The 14735-nt window shown below is 46.1% G+C and overlaps 2 protein-coding genes across 3 annotated transcripts; one reads left to right on the forward strand and one right to left on the reverse strand.

Moving 5' to 3' along the window:
* Window positions 1–301: 301 nt before the first annotated feature.
* On the forward strand, window positions 302–5227 carry LOC135510648 (BTB/POZ domain-containing protein 2-like). 2 transcript variants are annotated; one of them, XM_064931740.1, is made up of 9 exons: window positions 302–834; window positions 1005–1124; window positions 2515–2671; window positions 2865–2970; window positions 3188–3385; window positions 3501–3693; window positions 4118–4295; window positions 4471–4617; window positions 4694–5227. In XM_064931740.1, the coding sequence occupies exons 1-9, from the start codon at window positions 335–337 to the stop codon at window positions 4853–4855; spliced, it is 1761 nt and encodes a 586-aa protein (XP_064787812.1). In that variant the 5' UTR covers window positions 302–334; the 3' UTR covers window positions 4856–5227. The 2 variants fall into 2 exon arrangements, with proteins under 2 accessions (XP_064787812.1, XP_064787820.1); XM_064931748.1 differs by having other exon boundaries at window positions 4118–4205.
* Window positions 5228–5634: 407 nt separating this feature from the next.
* On the reverse strand, window positions 5635–14037 carry LOC135510642 (elongation factor 2b-like). The gene is made up of 14 exons (XM_064931727.1): window positions 13931–14037; window positions 12068–12282; window positions 11173–11354; window positions 10683–10894; window positions 10314–10492; window positions 8994–9099; window positions 8615–8867; window positions 8242–8437; window positions 8002–8125; window positions 7601–7843; window positions 7037–7390; window positions 6636–6818; window positions 6387–6519; window positions 5635–6206 (listed from the first exon to the last, which is right to left on the reverse strand). Exons 1-14 carry the CDS (start codon window positions 13931–13933, stop codon window positions 6013–6015), a joined length of 2577 nt encoding a protein of 858 aa, XP_064787799.1. The 5' UTR covers window positions 13934–14037; the 3' UTR covers window positions 5635–6012.
* Window positions 14038–14735: the final 698 nt, after the last annotated feature.

The following is a 14735-nucleotide window of genomic DNA, read 5'->3' on the forward strand; positions in this document are numbered from 1 at the left end:
TCATGTTTGGTGTTGTACACGTAGAAGTTTACAGTAATGAGTGTAATGTCATTGTAACTGATCACAAGACAAATAAAGTGACCAAAGGGGTCACATTCCGAGTGTAGAATATTACCACCAAAGGTATTTTTCATTGTAGTGACACCAGCAGAGCGTTCAGATCCATGGGAAAGCCAAATATCGTTGCCCCACTGTGAGCTCCAGAAGTTGGCATCAGCCAAAATTGAGTGAGACTCTTGAAACAAGCAAGAATCTGTTCTCCTCTGGTTCACGTACCCGACCGTGTTCCGTTTATGTTTACGTCACGCCCCTCCCATGATCTGTCAGATTCAAGATGGCTGCTGGGGACTACAGCGGCAGGCCTCCCTCCTTACATTTCTCCTGCCCAGGGCCTTTGGGAAATGGCCAGCCCAGCAACAGTGGTTATTCAATGCCGACGTCCAACGGTGGGCCCACTGGTGCGACCGGAGGGGTTCAGGGGCCTGCAAGGCGCCCCAACCCGCAGTCGGGGCCTGGCGGAGGCGAAAGCGCCGGTGTTGCAGCTGGAACTCAACCGACTGTGCAGAACTCGATTCAGCAAGCGTCAGCTCAAAGCGCTGCGGCAAGGGGGGGCTCCGGAGCAACGGCTGCGAGTGTTCCAGGAACCCATTCCTCACTGTCGTCAGCACCACCGGCCGCTGATGTTGTGGTTTACCGGGAGCCCGTGTACAACTGGCAGGCGACGAAAAGCACCGTAAAGGAACGGTTTGCTTTCCTGTTCAATAATGAGGTTCTGAGTGACGTTCATTTTCTGGTGGGGAAAGGTATGGGAGTGCAACGAATACCCGCACACAGGTAAGCACGAACGTGCATTTCCTTATTACTATAGTTTGTCTACAAAGGATGGTTAGTATTAGAAAGTAAAGAAATTCGTCTAATTTACAAGTTTATTAATCCAAGCGAGTTTAATGCATAATGTTAGTGGTGAAAAGCTTTGATTTGATGATGGCTTTGGTTTTGGTTAGATTCGTTCTCGCTGTGGGCAGCGCAGTCTTCGATGCCATGTTCAACGGGGGTATGGCGACCACCTCAACGGAAATCGATTTGCCAGATGTCGAACCTGCAGCCTTTCTAGCATTACTGAAGTAAGGAGTACTTCCTGGTTTAGAAACGTTACAATCATAATAGCGCAAATGGTCCCATCCAAGGTATTGGACAGTTTATGGCCAGAACCCAGGTTATCGGTTCCACCAAAGACTGTTAAAGCCAATATATGCTTAATCTGACAATGTGGTCTGAGGGTGTGATGCAATTGCTAAGCCTCTGGAGGCATCCAGACGCCAACTCAAACTCTCTACCACATTGCTGTGCGCCTCAAAGTTGTATACCCCCATATTGACATGATTGGTTGATGGTAGGAAGGGGCGGTACATCCTGTATTAACACACTGTATTAACACACTCGCTAGAAGCGCAAGAAGTATGAAAGCCCTGACATCTGTGGAGGCTGAATCACAGTAAATGTTGCATGGCCACTTCAGATGGTGGATTGACCATGCAGGGCCTTTAATGCTTCCAACACACCGACAGCGGCGTTGCGCAAAATTGTACGCAGCATCATCTGGAAATGTATGCAACAAAAGTTCAACATTCACCTTCTGCTACCATTTCTGTCAAACCGTCTATGTATACAGTTTGACACATATGTTCGATGAATCTACACCAAACGCACTGCAACTGCCTCTGCAACGCAATGCAAACGCGCCATTTTCATTGAAAATGAATGTAATTGTGGTGTACCAAAATGCAATGATGTTGTTGGTGTGTTCAAAGCGTATGTCCTCTGAAGGCCACATGTCCACATGGTGACATTTTTGTTCGGGCACACATTTTTTTTTCTCAAGGCCAGCTGAAGTTCGGGAGCCGAAGTATACACCCCTTCGTCTGTGATTGGTTAACTGTCAGAATTCTTTAATAAAGTCTTTGTTGTTGTTCAACAAGAGACGAGTCGTTATAATGACCTTTTTTCCCCCCATTGAGAAATACTGCGCCAAACATTCTAACTAGATGTAAAATTGTGAGTCTAAGATCTCCTCGGCAAAAACGTCTAATTAATTACAGATTTATTGCGTTACATTAATTCAGACTGTTTTGAGGAAGTGTATACTATCTATGGTGTCTCAAAATGGACAAACGGTACTATTGCTGCCTTTCTCTAATTTCTTAAACAAAGGTCTTTTTAAGGGAATATGCACACTCTTTCGCCTAGCCGACTTCCGCCAGCCGAACTGAAGCAAGACACGCATACGCACACACAGGCTAGCACACGCACTCTACACACATACATTGTAATATTGTTGTATGGTGGTATTATTCATTCTGCATTGTAGATATGTAGTGTTGTTATTTAATGTTTTGTTTTATGTGTGATGTGTCGTAATGTGTATGTACCCCAGGATCCCTAGTAAATACAACATACTGACGCCTGAAGATTAAAGGTCCCTTGCTATCAGTAATCTAATCTTGTCCCCCCCAGGTTCCTGTACTCTGATGAGGTCCAAATAGGGCCTGAGACGGTGATGACCACTCTGTACACAGCTAAGAAGTATGCAGTGCCATCCCTGGAGGCCCACTGTGTGGAATTCCTCAAGAAGAACCTGCGGGCAGACAATGCCTTCATGCTGCTCACTCAGGTCAGCTACTATTGTATTGTACTGTCTGTCTGGGATGCGTTCTCTAAACAAGTCAACCAGTGCCTGATTGGGTGGCCTGACCCAGTATCAAAATAACTATGGTACAGTTTGTCTGAACATCTCAAATGTTGGTCAGTTTATGTTAAGTAAACTACTGTTTACTGTGAGTCTCTGATCGATGTGTGTGTTTCAGGCTCGACTTTTCGATGAGCCCCAGCTTGCCAGCTTGTGTCTAGAGAACATCGACAAGAATACCGGAGATGCGCTCGCAGCTGAGGGTTTCACTGACATAGATCTGGGTACTGTAGTTCACTTTGGGTTTTGTAGTTCACTCTACATATGGTAATGCATTCTTGAAATGCGCATGGCAATGTTTGTCTCATGACGACTGCTCCCTCGCTCCTCTCCTTTTCACTCTTTCCCCTTCTATGTCTTCCGTTCCTTCCCTCTCTTCTTCCTCTCTGTCTTCTCGCTTTCCCTCTTGTCTACTCCCTCCATCTTTCTACCCTCTCACAGATACTTTAGTAGCTGTGCTGGAGCGGGACACTCTGGGGGTGAGGGAGGTGCGTTTATTTGTTGCGGCGGTACGCTGGGCAGAGGCAGAGGCCCACCGGCAGCAGCTACAGCCCACCCCAGAGAACAAACGCAGGGTCCTGGGCAAGGCCCTCGCCCTCATCCGCTTCCCACTCATGACTATCGAGGAGTTTGCCGCAGGTAGCACACACACACAGTGACATTGTCATTTTTGCACACTGTATGTCTCTCTCACAATCTCAGTCTCCCTCACTCTGATGTCATGTCTTCCTATCCCTGCTGTGTCTCCAACCAGGACCGGCCCAGTCCAGTATCCTGACAGACAGTGAGGTGGTGAGTCTGTTCCTTCACTTCACGGTGAACCCAAAGCCCCGCGTAGAGTTCATCGACCGGCCTCGCTGCTGCCTACGGGGGAAGGAGTGCAGCATCACACGCTTCGGACAGGTGGAGAGCCGCTGGGGCTACAGTGGGACCAGTGACCGTATACGGTGAGAACACGCACAGATCAAATTAACCTTGTGTGTGTGTGTGATAGGTAATCTCAGAAATATTTCCTGAGGACATAATCTATCCCTCTTATCCCCTCCTCTTCTTCCCCTCTCCTGTTTTAATATTCCTCCTTTTCTTCTCCTCTCGTTTTAATATTCCTCTTCTTCTCCTCTCGTTTTAATATTCCTCTTCTTCTCCTCTCGTTTTAATATTCCTCTTCTCCTCTCCTGTTTTAATATTCCTTTTCTTCTCCTCTTCCCCTCTCCTGTTTTAATATTCCTTCTCCTCTCCTGTTTTAATATTCCTTTTCTTCTCCTCTTCCCCTCTCCTGTTTTAATATTCCTCCTCCTCTTCTCCTCTCCTGTTTTAATATTCCTTTTCTTCTCCTCCTCTCCTGTTTTAATATTCCTCCTCTTCTCTCAGGTTTTCAGTGAACAGGAGGATCTTCGTGGTGGGCTTTGGCCTCTACGGCTCCATACACGGCCCCACAGACTACCAAGTCAACATCCAGGCACTGCCCACCTTAACTAACCAAATCAGTCAATCATATTTGATTTATATAGACAGAATACATTGGAACAAAGACTCCCTTCCCTCTCTGGTATTTGTCTCTCCTAAATCATTGATGACAATATATATGTTCCTGTGGATATATATTAGCAGCGTGTTGGTGTAACCATTGTCCCAAGTGGCACCCTAATCCCATTATAGTGCACTATACTGGGAATATGGGGCCAGGGAGATTGTTTCTGTAACGTTTCCCTCTCTCATCCCAGATCATTCACACAGATAGTAACACAGTGCTGGGTCAGAACGACACAGGCTTCAGCTGTGATGGCTCATCCAACACCTTCAGAGTCATGTTCAAGGACCCGGTGGAGATCCTACCCAACGTCAACTACACAGCCTGCGCCACACTCAAGGTACAGGCTTACTGTACATGTTTTGATTGGTCCTGTTCTGGCTGTGTAACAGTGATTCCCCCTTCATGTCTCTCAGGGTCCTGACTCTCACTATGGGACCAAAGGAATGCGTAAGGTGACTCACGAGTCGTCCTCCACTGGCACCAAGACATGCTTCACCTTCTGCTACGCTGCGGGCAACAACAACGGCACCTCAGTAGAAGACGGACAGATCCCCGAAGTCATCTTCTATACCTAGACCTGAGGGCTCAGGGTCACTGGACTGCTGAGACTCTGGCCGTTTGAATATGTAACAAATGCCCATCAACAATTGGAGCATGTTCTCTCTCAACTCCCACTGGGCCTCTATACTGGTCAGAACTATTGACTAACTTGGGAAAAGGAGAGCTTGAGATGTATTTACAGAACCACCCCTTATGGTCTGTAGCTAAATTCATGTGGGAGTGAGATGCATCCAGCTACTCCAATGTATATATGAACAACATACTGTTACACTACCAATTAGGATCCATCTGCTTGATCTGTGACACTAACAAAACAGGGGAAATATCTTTAACCGTCAGGTCTCCATATTCAAAATGTTGCCTTTACAGGATGTCAGGTGCAGAATTGTATTCCTTACTAATATTTGTTGCAAGATGTTGATTGTGGGCAAATAACTTCATCTTGAGATGTTCTGGTCCTTGGAAAAAAGCCTCAAAGAACCATAGGTATTAGGTACTTTACAGTAAAAGCATCTTTATTTTAAGGTGCAATTAATTATGGACCAGATGAAGCATTGCAGACCCCACAAAGAGGGAAACACTCATTTAAAGGCAATCACACTAAAGCAACTTTGATGCAGACTGAATTGAGTGTCCAAAACTACCAAGTTGTAGAACACAGCTGGTCTTGGATGTATACAGTGAAGGTAAGGATTATATAGAAACTGCCTTCAGTTGAACCAAAATTGTACTATTTATATTCTGGCTGTCCTCATCAAACCATTCAAAAGCCAATAAAGACATCCACGCCATGTACAATTTCTATTCATCTTTATTATGATTGACATTTTCCATCCTTGGATTAATGTCACCAGGTTTCCATTTAGGCAAGCGCTACTGCGCACAGTGCACTGTACAGTCCCATCCCTCACTCGTACAATGGAGGAATAGAAGGGGGGAAAAGGTCAGAGAACCACTAACTTCCAAAACCAAGCCCTAGTCCCTTCCCCTGGGCACTGTGTACATCTGAAAGGGTCGGATAGGTATACCATAAGCAATATGCCAATAGCGTCACGTTACCCTCCGATAGGCTAGGTGAAATCTTCCACATATTGCGTATGCCTACCCAATCATTATCAATCTACACAAGTGGGGTGGGGGTTGTAGTGGCTAGGGGGAACCAGGACAACATTTACAATTTGTCCAGGTAGTTGTCCAAGGCCGGGATGCCCTCTTTCAGCCCCTTGCGTTTCCTGGTCTCGGCCACCACAATGGCAGTCTTGGTTGTGGGGTCCTGGGGATCTCCCTGGAGGATCTGCCAGTGGTCAAACACACACTGGGGGAAGGCCTGGCCGCCCGTGTTGGAGCGCAGGTCAGCGGTGAACCCTGGGGGCGGGGGACAGGAACAGGACAGTTAACCTTTGAGGTCCATCTGCCATTCTTACCTGACATAACTTCTGCACAGGGTTGGGTCAGCACGATTTAATTTCAGTCCATTTGAAATGTACATGGAAACGCCAATTCTCTTAATGCGTCCCTGGTAAGCGCCAGATTGAGGTAACTCACCAAATGACTCGTTGACAGGCAGGTAGGCCTTGACGATGAACATGGGTGTGCCCATCACCTGGGACTCCTCGAACACATGGCCTCGCTTCCTGTTCAGCACGCCGTAGATCCCACCCACTACCTGCTCTGGGCACTGCAGAGGCCAGAAACGCATTCAGAAAAATCAGTTGATTACAAATAGACCCCTTTAGACTAGCATACAAATCAATGTAAGAAAGCAGTCAGGTTAGTGGCAAAGTAGTTACACACCTGGATCTCCACTAGGTAGACCGGCTCCATGAGTCGTGGCTGGGCGGTGAGCTGGCAGGCATACAGCACTCTGCGGGCCGTGGGGATGATCTGTCCACCACCGCGGTGAATTGCGTCTGTGTGCAGGGTCACGTCGTGGATGTCGAAGCGGACTGCACGCATGTTTTCCTCACACAACACACCCTGTAGGAGGGTGGAAGGAACTGCATGTCACAACTCGGGACAAAAATGACTAAGTAGACTTGGTACCTGCAGCATGGCCTACACTGGAGATTCTAACCTAACTACACATACAAACTGAAGACATGAATGTAGATTTAAACTATAATGCTTTAATGAGCTTCTGCAAGGAAAATGATTCATGATGCAGCAGTTGGTCATCAAGCTCAACGCAAACCCACCTCCTTGACAGCCCACTGGAAGCCAGCCACAACGCTGTCCTTGATCTCATTCAGGTACTGGACTCCCTTGGTCACGTCCATCAGCAGGTTGGGTCCAGTACCGTCGGGGCCGAAGCACCAGATCTTACGGGCCTCTGACACGTCCCACTCGTACTTGTCAGCCAGGAAACGGGCACGGATTTTCAGCTCCTGTCGGGGGCTGACGTCCCCCTTCTCGATGTCCTCGGCCAGGCCGTCGGGGAAGGGTTTAGCCCGCATGTACAGACGGTTGTGCTTGTTAGGGGACTTGGACAGACACATCACTTCAGACTCCTCAGACACAGTCTCCCTGTAGGACACCACTGGATCAGATTTCTGTAAGGGTGAGGAGTTGTGACTCAGGTTAGGACAGCAAGTTAGTCCACAGATATCTCCACGACTGTCTTGAGAAAGCAACAGAGCAAAGACACGTAGATTCTGTCAGTGGAACACAAAATCACCTCCGTAGTTCACCATTGCTTTCTCCAACTACATTAGTCTCCTCCTTGAGTACAATCTTGTTCCCTATGCCTCCCCCTCCCTCACCTTCAGGGGAATGCCGGCGTGGTCCTCCTCCAGATCCTTGAGACAGATCTCTAGATGAAGCTCTCCGGCCCCGGCGATGATGTGCTCTCCAGACTCCTCGATGATACACTGCACCATGGGGTCAGACTTGGCCAGACGCTTCAGTCCCTCCACCAGCTTGGGCAGGTCAGCAGGGTTCTTGGCCTCCACAGCCACCCTCACCACAGGGCTGACGCTGAACTTCATCACACGCATGTTGTGGGCCTGTTGGACAAGCATATATGACGTAAGAAATATTCATCCATTGTCTGTTCAAATTAGCAACCCATTCCCTAGGTCGTGCACTACTTTTGACCAGAGCGCTCGTCATGTCAAAGCCATCTAGAGTTTTGCTTTAGTAAAACATGAGCTGTACAACCCACCTGTTCAAATGTGGTGATGGTCCCAGTCTTAATCAGATACTGGTCGACTCCAACCAGACCAACAATGTTCCCACATGGTACATCCTCAATGGGCTCCACGTAACGCCCCATCATCAGAATGGTCCTACAGTGGTAGAAAGAGGAGACAAATGGGAGAGGGATGAAGAGGCGGTACAACGCTTTAAAAAAAGTTTGAAGTCATACGCATCTGCTGCGCTGAAATGGTACCCCCAAACACACCTCTGGATGGGCTTGATGTAGAGATCTTCTTTCTTCCCCGGGGTGAAGTTTGGTCCCATGATACGCACCTTCAAGCCGGTGGACACACAGCCAGAGAACACACGGCCAAAGGCATAGAAGCGACCCTTATCTGTGGTGGGCACCATCTTAGATATGTACATCATCAGGGGAGCCTTGGGGTCGCAGTTCTTGATACCTGAGAAGATGTTAATCAGGATTATGATACCAGACTTTATATCAACTAGGAAATGTGATGTCTAATCCTTTTCTAGTTGACATGGACGGTTACTTTATTTTGGATGTTGTGTGAGACAAAGCGCCGTGTGTGTCTTGGTGTGTAAGCTGTGGGCTGGCTGAAGTTAGGCGCCCTCACCCATGGCGGCCTCGTCGTCTCCTGGTCCCTCGTAGAGCAGCTCACAGCGGTACTTCTGGGCGGTGACAGGGGAGGGCAGGTGGATGGTGATCATCTGGAGCAGGGCTTCTCCGGCCGGGAGCCAGCGACGCATCACCGCCTTCAACAGGGGCTTGCCCTCCTTCTCCTTGTCCTCAGAGTCCAGCTTGATGTCCAGCTTCTCTATCAGCTTGGCTGTCTCATCCTTCTTGAAGTTCATGATGGCATCAAATACCTGGAGGGAGGAAGGGAGAAGTTGCTTACCATAATATGTATATTTTATTGGTCAATGAATTACAGTCAATTAATGTTAAGCAATTTAACTAGTAAAATAAAAATTGATCAACAGTTGGGGGATCACCTTGAAGATAGGGTCCAGGACCAGCTGAGAGAAGGTACGGGGCAGCTTCTTACCATCAGGGCCAAGGTTAGATTTACTGAACTTCCCAGTGGCTGGGTCAAAAAACCTACCAGGTGAACATCACACATGTTTAACATTCACATCGACAGTTGTCATCTAGTAGACGCTCTTAGAGAGAGCGGTGCACATTTCAAAAGTGCATTCAACCCAAGTTGCAACCAGGGTAGAGGTCCATTCCAATTGAAATTAATTTAGTAATTTGAATTTAAAACATGGAATAACTTGAAATAAATTACTGAACCTTTTCAGGTTTGAGAAAATAACCACCCTTTCAATAATTAAACCTTTCATTTTAGTTTACTTCCTGAATTGACTGACTAATTCGAATGGACCTAGACCCCATTTGCAAACAAAACCTTTTGGTAAAACTGTCTTCAAAATTAGCTGCCATCTGCAAAACCAGTGCTATTAAGAGTCAAGGAAAAAGTGCAACAGTTAACTTCATGTCACTACGACAGCCAGGAACTCGCAAGCATTTACATATAGTAGGTTACAATCAGCCGTGACACGTAAACAGCCAAAACAGGAATTATTTGCAACACGTCAGATTGTTTGCCAGCATAAGAGAAGAGTGCGCACCTGCAATTTAGGCTCCCAAATGGGTTTACTTTGTCTTCAACCCTTTGGTCTTCCTCAGGTCTCCATACAGAGAAAAACACTGTACATATGGGGCTGCCCGTGTCACGCCACATACCTGCAATCACTTTTCAATATTTCCACGCCCTCACCTGTGCACGTGTGATTGAGAAAGCGAGAGAGAACAGGCACACTTAATTTAATTTGTCCGAAGTGCCGGGGTAGGTGGAGTTGTCCCTTGGAACCATTTCATTGGTCCTAAGGTACAAGCACCGCCTAACCAGCACAACGGGCGTTTAAAAAAAAATCAAGTGCGCCCAGAGGGAGAGAGAGAGAGAAAGTGCATTCCAGATACATTTAGTGCAGCTCTGTGGAAATAGAGTTACTAATTCACATTGTTGTGGTTCATGAGATGCTACACTTCCCCAGACAGCATATTTATCTATCTATAGATATGACAATCTGCACAGAGAATGTCTATCTGGAACACACCCAGAGTAAGTGTCTACCTGTAATTTCAACATTTGAGTCTTGCACTTGTGCGCACATCTTTTGGTCTGTCCATCTAAACGCTCATCTTGTTCCAGTACTGTCCGGATGAATATTTATCATGTCCTCACATCTTCTTACAGAATGTTTCTATGTACAGTAGTAGGTCATCATGTACAGTGGGTGCGCATGTACCTCTCTCCCCACAGCTTCTTCATCATGTCCTCCACCTTCTTACACCTCTCTGCTGATCCCAGCTGGGTGTCTTTGCCAGCAGAAAACTTGGTCACGTACATCTCAGCAAACTGCTTTAGAGTGAAGGCCCAGCCGTGGAGGCCGGACCCAAACCCCACGGTACCAATCACAGGGTCAATCTGAGGGAAGACAATAGGGCCAGGTCATTGTCTGTTATGTCAAACATGTTTCCCTATGATGAGTTTAGAGGACTAGTCCCATTTACATCTAAGTTTAACTGGACATGGTTTCTCCATTGTGGTGTAACAAGCATGTTAGACGTCCATTTAAACCACAGAACTCTGTTGACACAACCCGTGCCGGTCTCACCATGATGGCACCCATTGGTCCCGCTTCATCCTCTCCGTAGGTGGCGATGATGACGTTGACGTTCTCCACAATGCGCTGGAAGGTCTGGAACAGGTCCTCAGGCTCCAGCTGCAGCTCCAGCAGGGCCCGGTCCATCTTGTTCATCATCAGCACCGGCTTGATGCGCTCAGCAATGGCCTGCCTCAACACAGTCTCTGTCTGCACACACACACCTGACCATGGGAGAACAAGAAGCTGTTAGATGAACAAGTTAACTTAATGGTTACGAGCATTGGGCAAGTAACAGGTTGCTGTTCGAATCCCGAGGCAGACTTAGTGAAAAATCTGCTGACATATCCCTGAGCAAGGTACTCAACCATAATTGATCATGTAAGTGCTTCTGAATAAGAGCATACGCTAAATGACTAAAATGAACATGACAAGAGTGGGAGTGGCGACTGGGACAAAGAAACAGCAAGAGACCGAAGTACAGAAACAAGACCATGAGTACCTGAGACGCAGTCGACCACCACCAGTGCGCCGTCAGTGACCCTAAGGGCGGCTGTGACCTCAGAGGAGAAGTCCACATGGCCCGGTGAGTCAATCAGGTTGATGAGGAAGCCAAGCCCATCCTTGGACTGCTTGATGAAAGCCATGTCGTTTTCCCCCAGCTCATAGTACATCGAGATGGCCCTGAGAGGAGCAAGGGAGGGTAGAGAACAGGTGAATTCTATATTTTTATGTGGTTGTTTGTCTGAAACCAAGCATCCCAGTCAGCTGTGAGATGCAGACAGGGATAGTAAAAAACTATCACTTTTTGGTTACATGAGTCCATGTGTAATGTCATTGTTAATGCCTTCACTATTATTCTACAATGTAGCAAAACCCCTAAGTAGGTGTCCCAACTGGTACTGTAGTTTATCTGAATAGTACATGTACAGCAATAGGATAGGCCTGGAATAGAATACCATATATACCTATGAAGTGGGTAAACCAGTCCGTTAACATTATGAAAGTGATCAGTGTTTCATGACTATGTACACAGGGCAGCAGACAAATGAACACGTGAGAGCATATGACAACCGATCATACAGCAATGGGAAAGGTGCTCAGAAGCCACTCTGAGTCAATAGATCACATGGAGGGGCAGCGCTCACTCTTCAAGTAAAATATATACATTACTTTGTTCTTTTACATTTATTCCAGGGAAGGCCAACAATTTTAACTTCAAGAGCTCCACCCCCCAAGCAACATACATACAGGCACTCCTGGGTTGTATTCACTCACAATTAAATGGAGGCAACCAGACTGAAAGAGGGACTACCAAAGCTTTTCCAATAAGAAACCTGTTTTTTTTAGTTGTAAAACATTTATCACCAGAAGGAACATGACCCTGTACTACTTACGTGGACTTGATGGTAATACAGCGCTCCTGCTCATCTTTGCGAGTGTCTGTGAAGCGTGTCTCTCCAGCGCGAGACCCCGCGATGATCCCGGCTTTAGACACCAGGGAGTCGGTCAGCGTGGACTTGCCATGGTCCACGTGAGCGATCACAGACATGTTACGGATGTTGGATTTCTTGTCCATGATGGCACGGATCTGGTCCACTGTAAAGTTCACCTGAGACAAAGATCCACATAATCAGAAAATGGTAGAGAATTTGTTCCCAGTCTTAACTAAACTGGCAAAATGAAATTTGGGGGCAAACCCCAACTTAGTCTCCCATTAACATCAGTGCACAACTAAGTGAAAATTCAAATCGATTCACTTTATATGTACGTGATTAAATGCATTTGACATTTCTTAACAGCAGCAACCCTGGTCAAACTCCTAGGAGCAATGAAAGGCAACACAGAAAGAAATGAGCTATGATGGATTGACTGTCCTATAGAAACAAACATCATTGATAATCCCATCTAGCTAGAGGAAAAGGGCTACTACAATGCATTGATGACCTAGCTCTTTTATAAAGGCACATCAGAAAAGGGATGCTGATTTTTGCATTAGGCCTAGTCTCCTGTTCAAATGGGGTGAGGTGATATGTTATCCATCTTGGCTGGTGACATGACAGTAGCCTGCAGTAGTCTGACTGGAATTCAACACATAGCCAATTTAAAAAGGGAGGGACCACCAGCAGCCAATATGCCACTGATTTGACCAATAAAGAATAATCTGTTCTTAAATCTAGCTCTATTGGCAGCTGGCTCGATGACTCATGTATTCGTGGCAGTCCTATTATGTTGATAAAGGCGAAGATATGATCCTTGACTTGAACGAGTCAGCGTTGGCGCATATGACGCCTTAGACCCGAGTAGAGGCCTTTTTGATATAAGCGGTGACGCACGCTACTTGGGAACTGCCCATTTTGCACAACTGCATCACGCTGTACTTGCTGGCCTAAATCTGAGCAATCCGACACATAACGACCTAACTAGAAGTCACGCCACCTTGGACCCAATAACTGACGTTTTACTGCCAGCTGGCCAATGTATACAACCAAATTGCGCGTTAGCCATCTAACGTTACACTAGAATTGACATATGGGCCAGTTTGCTACCATTACCAACGGTTTTGAATATCGATTTTGCCAATGACCCTTGTCAAACAGTGACTAGCTATAACGTTTGTGGTCAAAAACAAAGTATTACCCACAACAAAAATTATAGCGGGTGATACCTAGAGCAGTGTTTCCCAAACTCGGTCGTCGACATCGGGACCTGAAGGGGTGTATGTCTTGGTTTTTGCCTTAACACTATACAGCTGATTAAAATGTAAAAACGCATGATGATTCGGTGAGTCTGCGGTTCTAGTACCATCTCGCAAAACTCAAAACGTGCACCCCTTAGGGTCCCGATTACTTGAGTTTGGAAAACCCTGGCCTAGAGTTAACTGGGCGGGCCCAGTTATAAAACAGACTTGAAACCCCTAAAGATGGTTAGTTTGATAGTAAAAACCAACAGACGTCTGCGTAGATTCAAAACAGCCACCATATTCCTTAAACGAAATTATAAGGAGAAAATTGGTACCTAAATTCATTAAATCTCATATGGGGCTTAATTTAGCTATGTCCGCCGCGGTTTTCTAAACATCGTCATGCAGTTCAAACAGGGAGCATCCATCTTGGGTGCCCCGGAGGCTGCTTCACCCGGCCCGGTTCCTTTCAACTGGTCACCGGCAATGTGGAAGGAGGTCGCCAACTCTTTACCCATGGACAACACTAAACCTCCGGTCCACCGAATCATAGCAAAACAATTCAAAATCAACTCACCATTTTGCCTGATGTTCGTAGATAAACTTTTGGTAAAAATTAACACTGCGAATACACCGCCTTCCTCGTCCAAGGATAGGCAGGAAAGAGAACGCTTATGACACCTTACGCTGCTTTATATCACTTCACGTTCGGTTGCAATGTGGACTCAGGGGAAGACGTAACATAGTAAATGAAAATCTGGGAAAATCTTATAATTATTGTGAATGTGTTATGTTTTGTATGATATGTATTAATCGATTTCGCATGATATGTTACGAATTGAGATTTGTACAATATATTTGGAGTTTCCCGAAACGTTTGATATGTTATGAACTCTAATTTGTCGTCGCTAATGCAAGGTGGCTAAAGCTAACATTGGCTATGTTTACTATGTTACGTTTGGTCTATGAGACCAGGTTGTAGTTGATAAACGCCGTGCGACGTGCTGTGACATATGACATGCAATGCAAGCACGAATCCACAAGGAGGCAGGCAGTATTAGTCCAGAAATATTTTATCAAGGCACAGAATCTCATATTATTGAATGGAGCACAATATAAAGTATTGATTGCATTGTAGATTGTAAAAATGGTCAACCCTCCAATCTTTAAAGACCGGTACCGACAGAAACCTGAAAGTATTTGAGAGGTACAGTTGAAGTCGGAAGTTTATATACACCTTAGCCAAATACATTTAAACTCAGTTTTTCACAATTCCTAACATTTTTTCACAATACAAATTCCCTGTCCTAGGTCAGTTAGGATCACCACTTTATTTCAAGAAAATGAAGTCAATCACATTTATTTATAAAGCCCTTCTTACA

This window comes from Oncorhynchus masou, chromosome 3 (genome assembly GCF_036934945.1).
Source record: "Oncorhynchus masou masou isolate Uvic2021 chromosome 3, UVic_Omas_1.1, whole genome shotgun sequence".
Lineage (NCBI taxonomy): Eukaryota > Metazoa > Chordata > Actinopteri > Salmoniformes > Salmonidae > Oncorhynchus > Oncorhynchus masou.